The sequence below is a fragment of the Rhododendron vialii genome, chromosome 8a, assembly GCF_030253575.1.
Source record: "Rhododendron vialii isolate Sample 1 chromosome 8a, ASM3025357v1".
Classification (NCBI taxonomy): Eukaryota; Viridiplantae; Streptophyta; class Magnoliopsida; order Ericales; family Ericaceae; genus Rhododendron; species Rhododendron vialii.
The window spans coordinates 3,423,417-3,444,127 of NC_080564.1; the positions used below are offsets into that span (position 1 = coordinate 3,423,417).

Consider the following 20,711-nt stretch of genomic DNA (forward strand, 5'->3'; position numbering starts at 1 on the left):
AAACGAGATTTAGAGCCCGTTCTAGAACACCTTCTTAAAAAATAAGTACTTATTTCATATTTTCAAACTAAAAAATAGCGTAAATGAAAAATAATTGTTCAATTTTTTTTACACCGTATTAAAGATCTCATTGAGATCTTTCAAACAAGATCCATATTGTATATTTTTATATTTCAATAAACCCATCATTTTTGAGCTTAAAATTGCCTTCTTTCAAAATAAGTACTTATTTCGCGTTCCGGAACGGAGCCTTAATCAGATAAATTATGCAGTATAAGGGTCATACCCGTGTTATGCACGGCAGCAAGAAAAAAAAATACGTACAATATATTATGGAGTATGTTTAATGTTATTTATAGTTGCGGATGAAGTCTTGTTATTTCATTTTTCCTCATTATTTATGATTTAACATTAAACGTAAAGATTTTAATGAGAGTATGTTTGAGCATAGAAGAAAATTTGTAAGTTTTTTTTTTTTTGGTTCTAACGTGTGATATTTGAGAAGTTTAGGAAAAAGAGAACATGAATTTTTTTAAAAGAATGCCACACTGGGGAGAGAACTAAAGAGAGAACTTGATTTTATTTTTTGGAAGCTAGATTTTCTTATTATATACTAGCATAGATGAATATTTTACACACTGTAAGCCGAGCGAACTAAGTAGTACGTAATTTATTGAGCTTAGTTTAAAAGCTTAACAAATTTTAGAAAATGTTAACTTTTTAACAGTTGAGCACGAGCTCGACCTCGATACCCATTCGATGCCCAAATTAAATTTGGGATTATGGCGATGGAGTATTTGTTTCCTTGGAAATTTTCCTGTGTGCGAGACTTATCTAACAAGGGACACAAGGGAGCTATTGTGCTGTGCACGGCGCTGTAAAAATCTGGACCGTTAATTTCTGAGATCAATGGTCCAAAGGCACAAAACACGGTGCTGTGCACCCATGCATTAGCCGATTTCCAAAAAGTACAACAAACCAAAAATTGAAAGTGAAGTGATATTGCCAAGCTATAATTGCAGTACTAGGCAAGTTGGCGGGCCTGGAAGTTTTGTACCCCATTATTACCCTTGAGTTGGCAGAATTTGGATGTTACTACTAGGAGGCCCAGGTGCAAATTTGTACTCATTGAATAGTTGCAATTTTAATTGCAGACCTTTCTTAGGGAAGGAATGGGTAAAGGCAACAGAGAGCATTTCAGGGCAACTGCCACATTATCCAGTATTCTGACAAAATTACCTTCCTCAAAATTGCAAAATAGTGAGTTTGTGATGGGAAGCCATTCAATTTCTGCGGCCTGCCAATCACAAGGAGGGTAAACAAAATTATTCTCGAGAGTATACGTGAGCTTTTTTAAATCCATAACAATATCCGTTATTTTCTATTTATGCTATGTCACCTTTGTAGATCGAAAACGGCTCACAACATTTCATTCGAAGCGTGACTCTGACATGAGGCTTTCGACTTGAACTAGAAATAGGCCATGCACCTGACATGAGGCTTCTCAACTTGAAAGAGAATCCAGAGAATCCTCATAGAGCATCCGAATCCATGCAGCATACGCCGACCTTAACTTTGCATATTCATTTCGGAAAAAAAAAAAAGAGAAATTTTTATCCGTCTTCTTACCTTAGATAAGAGAGTAACAACTATTACTCCAGCCTTCCCAGACGGAACTATTTGAGGTTTAACTTCAAATATTCACCGTTTTGAAGCATGGGACATTTGTCCCAAATGTTTTGAGATTTCAACAGCAAAATTTTACTTTTCTGATTTCTTAGAAAAATACGGCTAGGGATCCTTGGTACCAATATTCCCATTTACATTTGGGATCCTTACATTTGACTCGATATACTTTACCACGCACAATGTAATTATAGTAGTAAACCGAGTCTAGCCGGAAAAAACAAGTTGTTCACGCTTAGTTTGAAAAACTAATACTCCGTAAATCTGAGCACATGAATGCCATATAATACACCACAAATCCGAGAAAAGTACTACTGTAGATGCGTAGGGGGCCTAAGAAAGGGGATGGAGGTCAAGCATATTAATTACATGCTGAAAATATGCTTCAGACTACTCAAAAACCATCTACTTCAGCAATTCTGGAAGATATGAGCTTGATGACTCGCCTGCTCTTTGGGACGACTCCTTCCTCAGAGAAGTTGGCAAACCTGAAATCTCCTGACGAAATTTGGGAAAAAAAAAATCAAGGCAAAAATCTGATATCGTGATCATTTTAGGAGTTGCGTCTTCTAATTCTCCTCCAAGAAGTACAATATAATCACCGTTATCTTTTCAGACAAAAGAAGTGGCAATTGACAGATTCGGAAATCAAACCATGTTTTGGTTGATTCCCATACTGCATGATCCATTACACCTTCCAACATTCCAGACGAAAAACTCAAGTCACAGGGTCACCACCTGACATAGTAGTTACCAATACCACCTACAGCCGAGCATACTCAAAAGGTAAAGATTTGACTTTTACCTTAAATTTAGATGGAAGTAAGAATACAAAATGAGCATGAATATCAGATTACCTTCATTACATGCAACCTCAAGTCACAGGGCGGAACTTGATTTCCCATACATGCCATCACGAATTGTGAGTATTGATACAAAACATCGGCAGCAGCCTGCTTCTTTTCTTCAATCTGCGTAATTTATGAACAATGAGTACAGAAATTGAGAAAGACTACCAACCCATAAAAGGGAACTAAGATGATTTTTCTCCGAACAGAAAGTAACAAGTGCAGCCGGTTCACAATCAATTCTCACACCAAAAGTAAGTTACATTCAGTAAGGCCACAAAATTACCAAGTTTAGACTCAATAGCCCTATTATGAATTTTCCATCTCCCACGTTCAATTTGAATGTGATTAATCAGATGGATATGGCAACAAAATCTCGACACACATAAGGGTTGATTGCTAGATGTTACAAGGAGCATATATTTCCATGGGAAGCAACAGTGTTCAACACTATTTTGGTGACTTAGAGAGACATTTCCGCTTCATTTCACCAAAATTTTCTCTTTCTGTGTGCTGGTAAGAACACAGGTTACAGATTACATTAATGGAAAAGGATGTGTTCCTTATTGAAGGAACCACTATAATGAACACTAGCTGGGTCCGATAACAAAACTTGCACTGTCTTTTCGCATGAGCCTCACACCTACCAGTTACTCAAGCCGCTGGTACATGTGTAGTCACAATCAGGTTCTCTTACACATTTTCAAGCACAATTACATCTAGGAAGAATGTATAAGCAGATAGTGCCCGCAGCTACAAAACCATGTATGGTATTCCATTGTTCACAAGAAGCACAAGATATCCAAACATAGCGTATAATGGTTGAAGCATCCAAGTGGGAAGTAGCAAGTTGCACTTTCAGAATGAGAGGCATAAAGTACTGAAACAAAAGCACCTAAGGAATGAGAAATATCGTGGAAGAAGAAAACTCTCACAAAAGCAGTCACAAATAAATCTGCACCATGACACTCCTTGGGAACCAAAAGATATGAAGATTCAAAACTTTTTGTTTCTCAGCAACCCAAAGGTCCATTCAGGAATTACATCCCAATTCACAAACCTTGCAGAAACATGGAACCACATTGTGGTGTCCCCAACTCCTTAACAGGAACAAGAAGATGCATTAAACATTTTTAGTTTTTACACATGAGAATATAGTCACAGACTCACAGTACTTCTTCTCAATCGTGACTCCATATTTTGGCGCATAAACAATATCCCAAAAGTAAACTGAACAAGCCTTTTTACTAGTGACAGTTTCTTAGTCAGCCAAAAGGGTGGAGTCATCGATCAACTATAGCAACCTCTCCTTGACGTGACCATAGGAACCCTAAGTTCGCAGCAGGCCCCATGAGGGACCAATCACTTCCTGATCCCAAACCCACAAGGGAGTGAGAGTCGTTTACCGCTTGGCTACCGCCACTACACAAACATATCCAAACCATGAATGTTACAACTATATGTTGATGAACACACGCTCTAGCACAAGACCACCACTGGTCAATCCAAAGGCATTGCTTTAATACTCGTTGATTACTCATCTTAATAATATGCCATGAACATCTTTTTAAGACTCGTTGATTACTCAACCTAACAACACTCCATGAACATCTACACATGAAAAGAACAATCCGATTAATTGGAATAAAAATTGGAATCATTCAGAAGGAGAAAATGGTGCGGGAAAAGTTCACCTCGCAATCTTCTTTCATGGTGGTGTCGTCCGATTGATGGTCCAAAAGAATTTCAGCTTCAAAATCTCTCCCTCTCGCTTGGCGGGATTTCCCAAAGACTTCTATCTCTTTGAAGGCTTAGGTTAATGGGCCAGATTTATTGAGAGTAGAGTATTTCTAAATCGTAAGAACAGAACAAGCGGCCCATTAGCTCAGTTGGTTAGAGCGTCGTGCTAATAACGCGAAGGTCGCAGGTTCGAGACCTGCATGGGCCAACCACTCCTTTGATTCTTTTTACAAACTAAATTAAAAACACACCCAGAAACAATGGTTATTTATTATATTGTGATAATGCCTAAACATAACAAAAACAGTTTTGACATTATCATTTTCCTTTAATATTTATTGTCAGTAATTTTTTTTCCAATCCAATTGATATTCTTTGTTTTCGATCAGTAAACTTTTTTTTTGAGCGGCAAAAAGAAAATTTTATAATCTTTGAAATTGATACAAAGATTAAAGGAACAAGGGTTGATGGCATCGTACTCTTAAATCTAAGAACAAAAATTCCTTAATCTAGGTGTAATGCTGTGCCCAAGGACCCGAGATCTAATCACTTAATTGACAAGAAGCCAATCAAGGAGCACCCATTGAGACTAAGCTCACACCTCTAATTTCGATAAGTAAACTAATTGACACTGGAGTGACGGTAAATTTTTTTACACTTGTAACGAAGGACTTGGCATTGTTGGATTTTTTATTTTATTTTATTTTTCGATAGCTCAAGAGTTTTTGGCCCAACTTATGCCCCAATCAATTCCCAGGGCCAATTGCATTGCCACTAGCAATTTGTTTAAAGTCCGAAGACTCGGGAAAAAGTCCCACATGAACCGACCCATAGTGATTTCGATCATGAAGTCTAAGAGGGAGCAAATCCTTAAGTCCTAGACATTGAGTTAAATTTTCAGTTAAGAGAGCGAACCCTTAACTTTTCAGATTTCGGACATGAAGCATGAGTATTTTGGAGAAAATATAAAGGTACCGACTCAGATTAAAGAGATAAACATATCAATCAAATGACCACATCATTGTTGGAACTTTCCCCAGGAAAAAATAAAAAACCCCATGCTTACACATCCGGTTTGCTACAACTTCCACCATTAAGTATGATTCGAAAGAAAAAAGATCAGTTCGTAGAGTTCAAGCCATTCAGAGGGGAAGAGTTGTAGTACAAAATGGACAGGAATACTTCGGCACAAAAATGCCGACCGACATCAGTCTAATCCACATCAACCAGAAAATAATAGAAATTTAACTCAAACAAGTCGCAAAATCATCAGAATGGAGAACAATCCACTAAAGGAACAAGGCGAAAATGAAGTAAATTATGTGTCCTTGGGAGGTCCCTTCTTCGCTGCCTCAGCGGCTGCTTTCTCCGCTTCGATCTCAGCAACAACTGCATCGATTTCAGCCTCATCGAGCTGGTGCAGGCCATCCTTGGTCATCACAGCAACTTCAATGTTCTTTCCCCCACTCTCAACAACCTGAAGGCAACTAAGATATTCCAGTTGAGAAGATGTCGGAAACACAAGGGCAACTAGTCGTCTTCTTTTAGCCTTGCAGTGTTGTGCTTGTGGCATCCATCAGGTAGAATTTAACTCACATGAAGTTGTTAATTGTGCATACATCAGACACTCATTTAGCATATAACTGAAGGAAAGCAATAGGTTAGATGCAGAATCTACATGGCAACTTTTTTTTTTGTGATAAGTAACTACATGGCAACTTATTCCTTCTAGATGGCTATAGGTTAAACTGATCAGAGCACCAATTGAGAATATCCAAGCTACAGTATCCTCTATAATCTTATACTAAGTTTTTAATTCGTACTCGTCATCAATTCGCTAATATGCACTTGCAAACATCTACTTGAATCTGACGAACTCAAAAACACAAGTCAAATGTATTACAAATCTATCATACCTAATGGCTATTACAAATTTATTACACCTACCGAGTAACGGCTATTACAAATATAGCATTGCGGTTACACAGTCTATTCTACGATTTTAGGTCACTGTCCAAAAAGTTTGAATGGAGTCCGCCAGTCTGAATAGGTGTTCCATGAGCTCATAAATAAATCCGAAGATACAAGAGTGTTAATATTAGACGCAATATTTTGGCACTAGAAGCGTGGTTATAAAGCGCATTATCAAGATACAGTGTAATCGCAGTTGTGACTTAATTAAAGTCATCAGCAGCAAAAAAAGAGCTTTAAAGCAGCCAAATTGGCCATATTGGTCAAGAATCACCATATCACTAGTGAATCAGCCAATACATATCCAGAACTAGCTAATATGCAAGCAAATGAAGCGATTAGCAAACTTGGAATAGCAGACACAGAAAATTGGGGTATTCTGTCCAAACCTACAGCAATTATCTACTAGGATAGCACTTCCCTCATTGAATTGATCCGAGACAATATCATATGTAACTATGCAAGTACTTTACGGAATGCCATTTCAAAAAGGCATCACAGCTTTCACTTTGGGGTGCATTGACCATCATGGGCAGAAGTATCATCCAATTTTATCTGCACACAATGGCTTCTGGCCAGATTTGAGTTTTAACGATTGCACAAGCAATGGCCCCTCAGGAAAAAAGACTTTGCATCCTACAGAAATCTGCAAAGTTCCTCCAATAAAGGAAACATAAACTCACATTCATTCTAATGTACGTGACATGGTACAAAAATACTCTGGACAGGAGAAAAATATTAGCACTGACCGCAGATGTATGAAGATGAGATTCCAAACAAAAAGGCACATCATAAACTCACATTCATTCTAATGTACGTGACATGGTACAAAAAATACTCTGGACAGGAGAAATTTATTAGCACAGACCGCAGATAGATGAGATTCCAAACAAAAAGGCACATCATAAGTTGGAACTTGGAAGAAATAATAAGAGTCATGAAATTCTGCAGGGCAGGAAATTTTCGAACAAATGTGTAAAAAGATGAGCCAAAAGATACCTACTTCGAGCAAGGCTCGGATTGCAAGCTTCACAGTTTCTTGCCCAGAGGTTTCTTTATAATTTTTCTCCAGAAATTCTCGCATTGAATTAGAGTTTCTCCCAGTTGCATTAGCCTTCCATGCAGAAAATGTACCTGATGGGTCTGTCTGATATAGAGATGGTACCCCAGTATGAGGGTCAAAGCCCACAATCAAAGTTGAAAGACCAAATGGTCTCACACCACCACTTTGTGTGTACTTCTGTTGAAGCCCAGCTATGTAACGCGTAATATACTCGACAGTTACTGGATCCTCAACAGTAAGCCTGTGGCTTTGACATTCAATACGAGCCCTGTTGATAAGAACACGAGCATCGGCTTTAAGCCCAGCACACGCCAATGCAATGTGGTCATCAAGGTTTACAATTTTCCTAACTGATCTGCAACACAAAGTAAGCGAGTTAGTAACAATACGATCATTCTGAAAAAACATTCAGTGTTCATATCATGCCACAATGGGCGAAAAAGGCATAGCACAAATGCATCCGCATATAGGGAAACGGAACTTAATCAGCAGTTCCATGAGGGGACATGTCTGGATTGGATAGTGTGTAAGAACTCTCGTGGTGAAAGAAACATGACCCTCCGGCTCATCGTGGAACTCATTTTCGAGAGACACAACTTTTGATACTTAAGGGTGCTTTCCATATTAACGTTGAAAAACTACAAGCACTCCCATGGAATTCTAAAATTTTACAGCATGCATAGCAGCCCAGGTAATTCAAATATAGAGATTCTTCAGGTTTTGCATCTCTGAAGGAATTTTCTAGTCCACTGTGATCCCATTCCCAGCAACATCTCGAATGATTTGTCTTTCTCTATTCTAATATCCTTTTTTGCTAATAAAAAATAAGTCCTGCTGTTAACAGCATACAAGGAGCCTAAAACAGTTTGTTCGTACACAATGGTTTCCAAAGGAAGGCACTTTTGAAATGTTAAGTGTGAGATTGTTATTCCAATGAATTCATTTCTTTGTATACAATGCAATTAGGTATCTCTAGTTCTTTTGGAATGGAATCATCAATGATTTAAAGCGGATAGATAAAAATAAAAAAGAAAACGTGACCAATTAACCAACCAACAAAACTATATATTACAAAAAAGATCTTATTCTCATAACTAATTGATTGAGCAGCAGCCCGTACACCACCTAAAAAGGAATATTTCTTATTTGATTCCATTTTCATAGACGAATTCCGCATATTTTCATATAAAGGATTTACATATACAACATATATCACTGTCAAGAAGGAATTTCTTATGAGAAGGCCATTAAATCACAACACGCTAACAAAATATGCCCAACAGATAGAATCGTCCTCATGTGGCAGCACCGGAACATTATAAGAGAGCAGAACATCAGTGATAGTAATGATGAAACAGATAGGACCCTCTTCGCCAATTTGCAGTATAAGAGTAAGTTTCTACCCCCGTTAATACCATCTTGCCTGCCTACTAAATACATGGATGAGTCTTCAAAAAATTGTTACTTGCCAACCAACTTCAACATCAGAAAAAGAAATTCACTTCTCCAATAGTAATCAATCTACTGCAACCTTTCAAGTCAAGAGCTACCAAGGAAAAAACAGAGCTTTTGCACAGAATTAGGCCATTAACTGAAAATGCTCATGACAAAGCCATTTAAGTTTAAATCTCAAACGTATTCCCTTATTTATTTCCTTAACATTTGCCACGGACTAAAGTAATCAGCTGTGATAAACTGGAAACAAGGGAAGTGGAGAGTTAGGCACCCTATTAAAGAATTCGTCAAAATGCTCTAGAAAAAAGTTTTAAATGAATCATTTTGCAATAATACGCTGTTTTTGCTAGATGTTTCTGGATTGAAGATCAGTATTCTATATTGAATTGCATTATACCAGTTCTAAGAGAGAATTCTAATCAAGAGAGCTAATAGGAGAAAGTAAGTAACGCTAAGCAAAACAACCCAACGAATTTGAAAAGCGAAACGAACCTAACAACTCTGTAATGAGATCGTCAAGGCAACTATTTCAAACATATAAGGGGCGGTCCAAGGGGGGACCCGGCCCCTGCACAACTCCAAATACTCTCGCGTATTTTATAGGGGATTGGCCCTTGCTAGTCCTATTGAGTAAAAAAAATTCTTGAAATTTCTACATGTGGTAAAAATCCCCCAAACTTCCAAGTTATCAATCCTTTTTTTAGATTGTACGAATGGTGGCTGCGCACATACACACAATATCATCTCTTCTTCAGACTCCGCGGGTAGCAATATATACCTATAAAATTAAATTTGGATTGCCAACATGAAAATACACGTGATTCAGGCCCATGCTAGACACAAATCCTGCGTCCGCCTCTGGAAACATTTAATTGCTTCCCCGAATTCCATTTGAACACAATCTCAAAAGATCAAATCTAGGTTTACGAAGGCTTTCAAAACCCTAACCCTAACAACTTAAAACATCACAATTCAACCACAGCGTTAACCTGGAGTCTTGGAGTTTGGCGGTGGACTTCTTCTCGACGCCGAGGACGATGGTGTCGGTGCCTCTGACGCCGACGGCGGCGTTACCCTTTCGGACGGCTTCGAGGGCGTATTCTACTTGGAAGAGGTGGCCGTCGGGAGAGAACACCGTTATTGCTCTGTCGTATCTTGCCATTGCTTCGTTTTTAGCTACTGATCGATGTTGCTGTATTTATTTGAATCGCCTGGTTTGGACCACTTCTACTGAGGTTTTCTTCGTAGTGAAGGTGAAGACGATTTTTGGGCTTGGGGGAGAAGACACCCAAATCATCTAGGACCATTTTGCCATTATGGAGCTCATTAGTGGCAATCTATAAAATTAGTCGAGAAATTTTTGGGTGCATGGTGGGTATCACGTGGTGTCCGCTCAGCACATTCGGGCTGTCCATTTCTGTTTTGGACAGCTCAGATTTGGAAAGAGAAAAAAAAAGTGGTGGGATGAGAGAGTTTCAATCTGGACCGTCCAACACACTTTTGGACGGCCTAGATGAGCTGGCACCACATGGGTTAGAAGTAATTATTTGCCGGCCACGTGTAATTCTTTGCGGCCATGAATAATTCTTCGAGGTCACGTGTAATTATTTGCAGCCATGAGTAATTCTTCGCACCGGGTGTAATTCTTTGCAGCCGCGTGTAATTCTTTGCGGCCAAAAGTAATTCTTCGTGTCAGGTGTAATTCTTTGCGGCCATGAATAATTTTTCGCACAAGGTGTAATTCTTCACGGCCACGTGTAATTCTTTACGGCCAAGAGTAATTTTTCACGCCAAGTGTAATTCTTCGGGGCCATGTGTAATTTTTTGCGGCCAAGAATAATTCTTCGCGGCCACGTGTAATTCTTTGCGGCTGAAAATAATTCTTTGCGGCCACGTGTAATTCTTTACGGACAAGAGTAATTCTTATTCACTAATGACTGGGAGCTGCTATTTTCACGCACCTTTTATCTCATCCCGTGTATTTGGGCTTCTTGTAGTTACTCCCACCTTCCAATTTTGTTTGCTCATTACGACAGCCATTAAAACAACACAATTACTTTAATGTACGAGTCCTTCTTGGTATTGTGCCGAAGACCAGTTGTGTTTTGGACAATCGTCGCTTGGTATCAGCATTCATCAAACAAGCACATCTGCAATAATGCAAATGCCAAGTTTTACCATCTTTGTTACCAGTTCTATCCTCATTGAATGACGTGATGTAACATTGAATGTAGAAAAAATTACTATATATTTACACTTGTAAGCACGCTTTCGTACTGGGTTTGAAGGAAGTACTTTGGAGGAGGATATAAGTTCTTTTTGTTTTGGTGGTTAATTTCGTCTCAAATTTATAGCACCTCCAACCCATATGTCGAAAGTGAATTGACATTGCCAACGTCAAAATAGGCAAACTTTCTTGCCATAAAAAGGCAAAGTGTCCATCGAAGAAGGAGACGGTAAGGCTTTGTGAGTTTGGAGCCATGTTCATAGAAACCAGTGCTAAAGCAGGATTCAGTATCAAGACAAAAGTAACATCCGTAGATGCTCGTTCGAGGATATAATCAGACGTGCTTCATGTCTAGATACAGACAAAAAACAAGAAAAAAGACAATAAACGTACAGGATTTTATACCAAATGGGCCCTTAATGCATGCAACTGAGAATCAAGCATGAAGATGTGGATCAAAGTAAAAAAATGCACAAATCCAAAAGCCACTACACCATTTCATTAGAAAGACGCAGGAAATCAATATGAAAACCAAGGTTTTATAATGAAGGCAGTACAGAAGAAACATCCATGCTCGAGGACAATCTATTCTACAGTCTCCTTTCTATAGAGTAAAGTAACATCCCCATGCACTGTTCCCTCGCATCACTAGTCAGAGGAGCACAGCCTGATCTGCATGACAAAAGTAGAAACGAAGAATGAGTTTAGGTGCCAAATCTCCCAACAAAATTAGTATTACGATGGCATTTTTTTGGGCATCAAATTCAACATTTTCTGTAACGCATCTGCAGAGATTCCCAACTTAGGAGGTTGAGAAATTACGAGTGACTTTAGGCATCAACACACCAAGCATCATTTACTGTCCTCTTCCTTTGGTGCCTTGTCTTCGTCATCCTTCTTCTGCTCGGACTGCAGAAATTACAAGTGACATTAGATATCAATTTACATTGGCTAATTTGCATGTAACAAACAGCTCTCTCATCACATAATCACATAAATCAAATACTCATTTGGACAATAGTCCTTGAATCGGCATTCACCAAGGTCACAACTCACAAGTGAAGCACAAAATAAAATGCATCCAGTTCTACAAGCAAGGACCTAACTAAAATACAAGTAGATACAATTAGGGGCTATAGTTAAAAGCTAGATACACGTCAAAACATAGAATAAGAATCCCATACTAATGAAGGGCAACCAAGGATGAGCAAACAAAGAGTTTTTTTTTTTTGTTTTTCTTCCCTAAACTATGCTCCGTTTTTCTACTTCATCATTGAACTACAAAAATCACCTATTTCACCCCTCAACTTCCTGATTTGAACCATTTTGGTCCAATGTTAACGGAATAGACAAACGGTGCATAGTTTAAGAACGAAGTAGACAAACGGAGAATAGTTGAAGGAAGGGAAGCCTTTAACATTGGACCAAATTGGTTCCAATGAGAAAGTTAAGGGATGAAATAGGTGATTATTGTAGTTTAAGGATGAAGTAGACAAACAGAGCATAGTTCAGGGGATAAAAACATAAAAAAACTCGCAAAAAAAAATACTCACAGTTGACAGCAATCAAATCCAAAGTCTGAGTCCAACTCTACCACAAAGGAGTCAGTTAAAACATTTTGTGGTAGGGACAAGCTACTGACATGCCCAACTTCAGGTAATGCCACAATAGAAACAAGACTTTGCTGCTTGCATTATTTCTCTTTCTATTTTGGGTGATAATTATTCAAATACATATCTCAAAACAAAGCAAGGGGGAGCAATGCCTGTATGCACAGAAATTCCAAAGGGAAGCAACCCAGAATGAATGCATAAGAAAACAAGCACCCTATGTAATTTCAATCCTAAGAAGGTGTTTTCTTTTTTGCTGAGTGGACAAGGGTTAGCAGCGGACAAGGGTTAGCAGCGGGCACTGCTTGCAGTACAATTCCCTGGGTGTAACCGAACCATCCCCTATCCGCTAGAAAGCTAGACAAGAGGGAGGATGGCTCCCTCACAAGTGTGAACCGTAGCCTGAACCAGCCCCGCTGAAAGCATAATGGTAAGAAGGCGGTGCCTAAGATTTAATGGGTATGAGCCACGTCCACAAGCATCACCCAAGGGACTCCAACTCATGGTATTATAAGAAACTTAAAAAGAAAATCGGATTTACTAACTTTTGAGATTTCACGTCATTCTCCTAATATTATTCCCAACCTTTCAAGGCCGGAGACAATCATAGGGGGCTAAGATTAACTAGGATAAATTGGAAGTAGAAGAATGCTTGAATTCAAATGCCTCAACCAATTAACATGAAGGAAAGAAAGAGCTTAATATTGTTGAGAAATGACCTTAACCCGTGGACTTAAATACAAAGAAGAATGCACCATGGTCAAATCCATAGTACACTAAGCAGAATAAACCTTGGTCAAACCCACAATACACTTGATAATGATGATTGACACAAGTGGGGAAGGCCGCAATCAGAACAAATGTTTTTGTAATGCATAAGAAATATAAAAATGACAAATGTATCATTGGAGAGGTGAAGCAAATCAGTCACCGGGAGGCATAAGTGACATTCAAGACAAGGAAGGTACCATATAACTAAGGATTGAAGAAAGGTCAAGGAAATAAAATCAGAGGTAATATGCAGATCTCAACATAAACAAGAATTTGGAGCGTCTCCATGATGAACTTAAAAGATAATTTCACTCACCTCAGACTGGCTTTGCATGGATGCGAGCAAATCTTTGACCGAAGGGTCATTTGGATCAACTCCAGGAAGCTGCGAAACAAAAAATAATAATATCATTGAAACATAACAAAGCTCTCTGAGAAAGTCTTTTCTTTTTGGTGAGGGAAAAGAAAGTAATGAATCCGCCACAAGGAATGAAACCACCACATTAATATCTGATGCCATTGGTGCAGAAAAAATTACCGAAGCAAGGATTGAAGACACAAACGACTGATCGGCCAACAGCTGACTCATATCTGTCTGGCTTGCTTGATCTTTTGAACCGTCCTGAACAGACAACTGTAGAGCTGCATGTTCCCCATCAGCGGAAAAAATTAAGCATAGACGTACAAGCGGAATCTTGATCTCAGTGAGAAATTAAATTAGATGCAGAATGCTATAGTGGCATGGTCCTCCCTAAATGAAAGCAAAATGACAATTCCTTTCTGTGATAGTAACTCCTTTCTGTGATAGAAACCACTTGGAGATGAAGAAAGTGATGTTTTCTACAGCTTCTCTGATGAGTAAATTTTAAACCACAGCATGGCAGTTTCAGCTCGTAAAAGGAAAATAACAACAATAGCATCACACTTTTCAAAAGCTCAAAACATCATGTCCCAGTGTAGCCTCAGGGTAGGGCACAAGAAGCTATACATGCTTGGTAGGATTGGTCCCCAGGATTCGTTGGTCCCATAGACTAATACCGAGTTACAATGACAAAACAAAAAAGAACAACGCCTAGACACTGACAACGACACAAACTAGATGGTCTATAGCAATAAGGACGTCACTAAACATCACGCTAGAGTCTAAAGGGGAAAAGATAGTTTTTATTAACTTTAGATGTGGATGTCTATGAGACTCAACACACCATACAATCCTACATAAACTAAATGATGATAAAACAAATGTAAGTGATTACCAAGAGCTAAGTCTTCATCCTCTGCGGCTGCCTCTGACATATCCGTATCTCGCGTAACAACGCTAGCAACAGGGTCATCCATTGACATGGCAAGGGCCTGCTGTAGCAGAGCATTCTCGTCATCCTGTGAACAATTCAAGGAAGATAACATGAGTACCAATGCTGCCAACTGTCGGCTGTAAACCAAAAGGGCTAAGTGAGGAGACAAAGAGCTCAACAACTAGATGGTTAAAAATATTGTGAAATTCTTTCACTGCAATTACCACCCCGATAGAGGAAGTAATGGTTGCGCAAGACCGTAAGAGAGAGCGTTCAAAGGCGGCGACGCGACAATATCACACAAAGCTAAGAGGTACACAACTTTCATGGGACATCACTAACAAGATAGAATGGAGTTAAAACCTTAATCTCTATTCCTCTCCCCTTTACTTTTTTTGGAAAATGAATGGTAGGAGCAAACCATAAGTGATTTTTCTATGAGGAAAATGCATGTTATAATTACTGCCTATACATAAAATTACACAAGACAATTACGGTTCCTGCAAATATTAACAGAAAAAGGAGAAAGAAAAGAAATGTGTACATTCAGGTTACATTCAACACCAAGAAGTTCATGGTGGAACATTTACCACACAAATTTAAGTCTACGGCAAACTGAAGCAGTTGATGGGATGACAACTAGCCGACCAGGCTCAGATGTAAAACCACCGGAAGGATGGATCAAATTTCAAAAAGTCAAAACCAGAACATAAAAGCTATTATTCCCGACTAAATATTGGCAAGTAAACAGATAATAAGTCGGAGAATGGATTGAATTGTGATAGTAGATCATAATAAAACAGAAACTGAGTTGTAATGCGTAGATAATGCATGTACAAAAAACATAGCTGGAGATATTTTATGAGTTCTCATAAGTACTAAGTGTACACATAATAATTATAGCTATCAAGCTATGTGATCAAGGAATTTGCAAGATCAGTATTTGTTTCCTTTGGCGGGGTGGAGAAGCTCGTCTAACAGTTCAAACTAACACTACCAGATATCAGAAGCAAAAGTTTTACAAATCTGTGAACCAAAGTTACACATTCTTTCTCACCCTTTCTCAAAGTCAAACTTATATAAATGACCATAAGACACCAGAAATCCAACTTTTCTAGTAATATACCACATTAGAAAGAGGAGCCAACTTTGGCAGCTCAATTGAATAGTTGATGGACATGTGATGCCGAAAGATGGCAGCTCAGACTGAATAGAACGAGGAGCCACCTTTGGCAACTTAAAAGTAAGTTTTTCGATTGAATAGTTGATAGGTTGATAGGCATGTGATGCCTAAACTCTGTGCCCGTTTCTCAACAGGGTAGTTGATAAAACACATGGAAAATTCCAAACAACAGCTTCAGTGGAAGCTTCTCCCTCCTTACTCTGGCACTTTCCACACCCTATGATATTCATTCAAGCATATACCTCTGGCTGTGATACTCAACTGGCATATTCAATACAAACCTTTTAAACATTTAAGTAGTTTGGCACAGGCCAAATTGTATCAAGAACGTCACTTAAGAAGGGGGATTGTGAAAATAAATAAGTGGAACAGCACTCAGAAAGGGGAATTACGAAAGTAAATAAGAGGAACAGGATACCTACCATTAGATCACTTGTCTTATCTTCAGCTCCAGGAGCCGCAGCATTGACATTCTCAGTCATAGTGGCATCTTGTGATGCAGACGGCTGTTCCCCTCCCTTTTCCTGTTTCGAAGCTTCCTCTGCAGCCTTTTTAGCAGCTGCTTCTTGCCTTGCTCTCTCCTCTTCCATTGAAACGCGAAGAGCAAGAGCCAGTTCAGGATCCAGATTTGGATCCACACCAAAATCAAAGCCAGACACACCACCGGCTGCAGCTGCAGCAGCAGCTGCTGCAAAACTACTTCCACCTTCGCCATCCCCAGTGAAAATAGGAGTACTGCCATATGGAATAGGAAATTAGTAACTCCTATAGAATACAATTTCAACTCAAGCAAATAAGAGAAGCCAAGGCCAGCAACCTTATAAGGACATCAGAGAGAGCACTTGAATCAGAAGGAACATGAACAATGTGACTGCTGTCGTTGTTGTTTACAGCAGCAAGAAGGGCCTCGAGCTTTTCTGCTTTTCCCTCATCTTCTTCACCGAAATTAACAATATCAAGCGCTACACTGTTCTTTTTTAATTTCCTTCCAATCATTTCCAGTACTTTCTTGTCATATTTGACAGGACTAAAAGACAACATTTAAAAGCTGAGTGAAAAAGAATAATAAACTCAAAACAGAAATGCAAAAAAGACAAAGGGTCAAGGAGCACTTACCTCCCCACAAATACTATAATCCTTTGCTGCTGCTTTTTATTTTGGCGATGCTTGAGAGCCAACTGTGCCACTTGTATCCCTGCTGCCAAGTTACACTCACCGCCAACTTCTAGACCTGAACTCAGACAGAATGAAATTCTAGCAAATAGGAACAACACTAGACACACTTAGGGTGAAAGATACCAATCATATCATATTGTTAGACTATCAAAAAAATTGTGCTTGAACCAACATTAAGCCACCAAGGCATACTGGGTATATACCTACATACAATCTCTCACCGCAGTTTGACTGACAACATCAATAAACTCAGTCAAAACCTTTATGCTCAGGACTCAGAGTGAAATAACACAAATTCAACTCTTGTAGATGGATTATCTAAATCATTACTCAAGGAGAATGTGCAAGTATGACCACAGAAACTAATATGTTACGGACGAAACCAGCAGTTTCATACTCCAAAAGAGTACCTAATGATTTGTACAAATCTTTTAAGCTTGTCAAGTCCAAGATGCATTGAAAATAAAGGAAAGGCTTTGTTTGGTTTAATTTTTGAGGGAGGTTTTTAGGTAACGAGTGGAGAGAGATAGAAAGAAGAATGAGAGTAATAATTGGAAAGATAGCTCCTTGGGGACTGTGCGCAGAGGGAGGGGTTGAGTCTAGAGACCCAAAGCGAACATAGTCCTAGTGAGCACGGACTTGGAGACCCAGATATAAATATTAAGTACCAGGTGTGTCTGCAGCCGTGTATCCAAGGGTCAACCGTCCTAAACTTCAATTTTGAGATATTAAGATTTGTGCAAAACTTGGGTATTGGAGCAAGGCACATTCTAAACACTTCAGAAATCAAACTTGGGGTAAAGGAAAACCATTGGAATTCTATCGCAAATGCAGTTGAACGGTATAAACGTTTATTTCTATCTAAGTGAGCTGCTTTTTCTTCAAATAAATAAAAATTAGAGGATCCAAGTGTTTAAATTAGGTAAGTGGGTTGGACACATGTAACAAACTCACACCCGTGCGTTGTATCAGTCGGACATGGGTACTGAGGAAAAAGACACGAGTCCCATTAAACTGTTTGTGATCGTGCCAAGGGGACGAACAAACAAACTTGACCCATGGCAGCACTTAAATTATCATTCTTGTATGAAACAATTCTAATCAATCTACAAAGCATAGCCAAGTGAAGAAGCTGACCATGCATGCAAGCTAAGATCTTGCCAAGATCACTAGTAGGAGTGACCAAAACGCGAACCCCTTTGCCTGCCATTGTCAGAACTCCAACAGTATTCTCTGGATTAGACTGCAAATCACATTCCAATCAGTCACATTCAGATACAAACCCTAGAACCACAACACACAGGAAGCAAAAGGGAATATATATATTAAACCAAAAAAAAAAAAACATCAGACTGTGAAACAGTTAATACTTTATCACTAATTTAACTTAATTGCTAAACATAAATTGTCTCCGCAAATTACAAACCCTAGAACACAGATTTACTAAAGATGCAAAACGAATACTACTATAGAACTAAAACACTGGATAGTAAAACAACAGTGTCTCCATCTTAACTTGAATTCTAAACACATATGGTGTGTGCAACTGTAAAACAACCATATACAAACCCTAAAATACAACTTACTAAAAATGCAAAAAGAATACAGCTTTGAAACTAAAACATCGGATAGTGAATCAGTGGTCTCCATTTTAAAGTGAATTCTAAACATCTAGGGCGTGTGTGAGCATAAATCAAGCTAATAACGTGAATTCTCCATTCTTCAGAACACCCTAAGTATTCTCTGGTTGAGACTGCAAATCACATTCCACTTACTTACATTCAGCTACAAACCCTAAAAACACACCACACAGGAAGTAAAAGGAAACATGTACATCAAAAATCCTATTAAAACAATGGGATTGTAAATCGAGCTACTGAGATCGGTGACCTGAGTTTTGGCCCCACAGATCAGATTAACGGCGTCGGCTTGAGCTTGAAACCTTGTCGGGGGGTAATCGCCGTTCCGCATCCATTCGGAATTATCAACGCAAATCATCGTCGCCTGAACAAGAAAACATGGCAAAGAAAAAGGATCAATCAGGAACCCTAGAATTCGTACAATACGCAACGGAACGAGGAAAGTTAGAGAGAGAAACTAGGAGGAGGGAACAGATGGATTGAAGAGGTTACCTCGAGCACCATGATTGGAAATTGAAGAATGAGCGAAAGGATTTGGAGGCGTCTCTCTCTCTCTCTCTCTCTCTCTCTCTCTTTGTTTCTCTCTGTGTTTTGTATGACGACGGAGTGAGAAGAAGTATATGTTTACTTGTAGAGGAGGCTTAGAAAGGGTTAAACTTCACGAATACCCCGTAAGTAGTATCAAATTCACAAGTTCTACCCAGTTTACTTGTGTTTGATCCACTTGAATATATATTGACCAGAGTGGTGCTATTTGCACCGATGAATAGTGTAAGGAAATGGTACCGACCGCCGCGCGCGGCCGTCTCCGGCCACCGGACGGCCCATCCGAGCCGTCCAAAAATTTTAAAAAAAAAACCGAGGGGCCTAACGCGGGAATCAACGGCATCCGATGTGTGTAGGGTGCTTGATCTAGACACTCTATTTTTCGTGTATGCACACATATATACACGAAAAATAGGGTGTCTAGATCAAGCACCCTACGCACATCGGATGCCGTTGATTCCCGCGCTAGGCCCCTCGGTTTTTTTTTTTTAATTTTTGGACGGCTCGGATCGGCCGTCCGGTGGCCGGAGACGGCCGCGCGCGGCGGTCGGTACCGTTTCCCTACACTATTCATCGATGCAAATAGGATTTCTATATTGACTAATAGGACAATGAGAATGACATTGTATTTCTAACAAAACTAAGAATAATTTTTTGCCTAATTTGAGACCCAATTCCTTGATTGGTAAGGAACCAACCAAGGACAACACCTATGGGCTGAAGCCCAAACACCTAAAAGGGCCGAAGCTCGAACACCTAGATGGGCTAAGCCCAAACCCAAGGAAATCAAAAAACCCTAACCCTATTCCAATGTCAGTTGCCGAACCGCTGGAGTTGAAAACCGTTGGCACCGTTGACCGATCAACCACACCACTCCCTAGTGTAGGAAACCAAGCATGATGAGCAGAAGCACCAAGGGCACCAAGTTTGATCCACTTATGTAGTGGAATTCAATTTTCATTATTGACCTATTCAATTCGATTGTTGTTTGGCTTGGTTTTACCATTATTTTGATTGACGGGGTTGATTGTTTTCTAATTATTTGTCAATTTTGGTGGATATGAAGGCTATTAAGATGTTGATACCATTAGGTGAGTATATATATGGATGGATGGAAAGATGGGTTTTGTCTTTAGGGTTTTTTTTTTTTTTTTGGTTATGTTTGGAAACTTCTATAGGTGCAGAACATGCCTGCGGTGATTAAGAAAAAAAAGAAAGAAAATGAGGAAAAAGTTGGTATTTTGAAAATTGTTTTGCTGAAAAGGTGGCTTCAAGTGCTAAATGATTACACAAAAATAAAGAGACGCAATGTGATTTTAGATGATAAAAAGTATACAATATAATTTGAGTGAAATCTAGGGGTGCTAATGAAGTTTACCCTTAGTTGGAGGTCCTGTATTGAACCCGCGAGGTTCCCTCTCCCCGACGAAAACTCGCTAGTTTTCTTGGATTTGTTCCAATGTAGTCTAACCCAAGATTATAAATGTAAAATTTTTATTT

At 39.1% G+C, this 20,711-nt stretch overlaps 2 protein-coding genes and 1 non-coding gene across 7 annotated transcripts; 1 reads left to right on the forward strand and 2 right to left on the reverse strand.

Moving 5' to 3' along the window:
• Window positions 1–4,408: 4,408 nt before the first annotated feature.
• TRNAI-AAU (transfer RNA isoleucine (anticodon AAU)) lies at window positions 4,409–4,482 on the forward strand. The gene has a single exon. It is a non-coding gene; the product is annotated as a tRNA-Ile (tRNA).
• Window positions 4,483–5,348: 866 nt separating this feature from the next.
• LOC131298358 (proteasome subunit alpha type-7-like) lies at window positions 5,349–10,100 on the reverse strand. Of its 3 annotated transcripts, none has more exons than XM_058323779.1 (3): window positions 9,753–10,098; window positions 7,249–7,663; window positions 5,349–5,751 (listed from the first exon to the last, which is right to left on the reverse strand). In XM_058323779.1, exons 1-3 carry the CDS (start codon window positions 9,923–9,925, stop codon window positions 5,593–5,595), a joined length of 747 nt encoding a protein of 248 aa, XP_058179762.1. In that variant the 5' UTR covers window positions 9,926–10,098; the 3' UTR covers window positions 5,349–5,592. The 3 variants fall into 3 exon arrangements, with proteins under 3 accessions (XP_058179762.1, XP_058179761.1, XP_058179760.1); XM_058323777.1 differs by lacking the exon at window positions 5,349–5,751 and adding an exon at window positions 6,916–7,041 and having other exon boundaries at window positions 7,162–7,663; window positions 9,753–10,100; XM_058323778.1 differs by having other exon boundaries at window positions 5,349–7,663; window positions 9,753–10,100.
• Window positions 10,101–11,367: 1,267 nt separating this feature from the next.
• Window positions 11,368–19,365, reverse strand: LOC131298359 (26S proteasome non-ATPase regulatory subunit 4 homolog). 3 transcript variants are annotated; one of them, XR_009190492.1, is made up of 11 exons: window positions 19,158–19,304; window positions 18,916–19,029; window positions 18,163–18,268; window positions 16,966–17,080; window positions 16,667–16,876; window positions 16,272–16,584; window positions 14,628–14,751; window positions 13,910–14,013; window positions 13,688–13,756; window positions 11,793–11,899; window positions 11,368–11,662 (listed from the first exon to the last, which is right to left on the reverse strand). XR_009190492.1 is itself a non-coding variant. In XM_058323780.1 (11 exons), exons 1-10 carry the CDS (start codon window positions 19,167–19,169, stop codon window positions 11,843–11,845), a joined length of 1,224 nt encoding a protein of 407 aa, XP_058179763.1. In that variant the 5' UTR covers window positions 19,170–19,365; the 3' UTR covers window positions 11,368–11,662; window positions 11,813–11,842. The 3 variants fall into 3 exon arrangements, 2 of the variants coding, with proteins under 2 accessions (XP_058179763.1, XP_058179764.1); XM_058323780.1 differs by having other exon boundaries at window positions 11,813–11,899; window positions 19,158–19,365; XM_058323781.1 differs by having other exon boundaries at window positions 11,837–11,899.
• Between the last annotated feature and the right edge of the window lie 1,346 nt (window positions 19,366–20,711).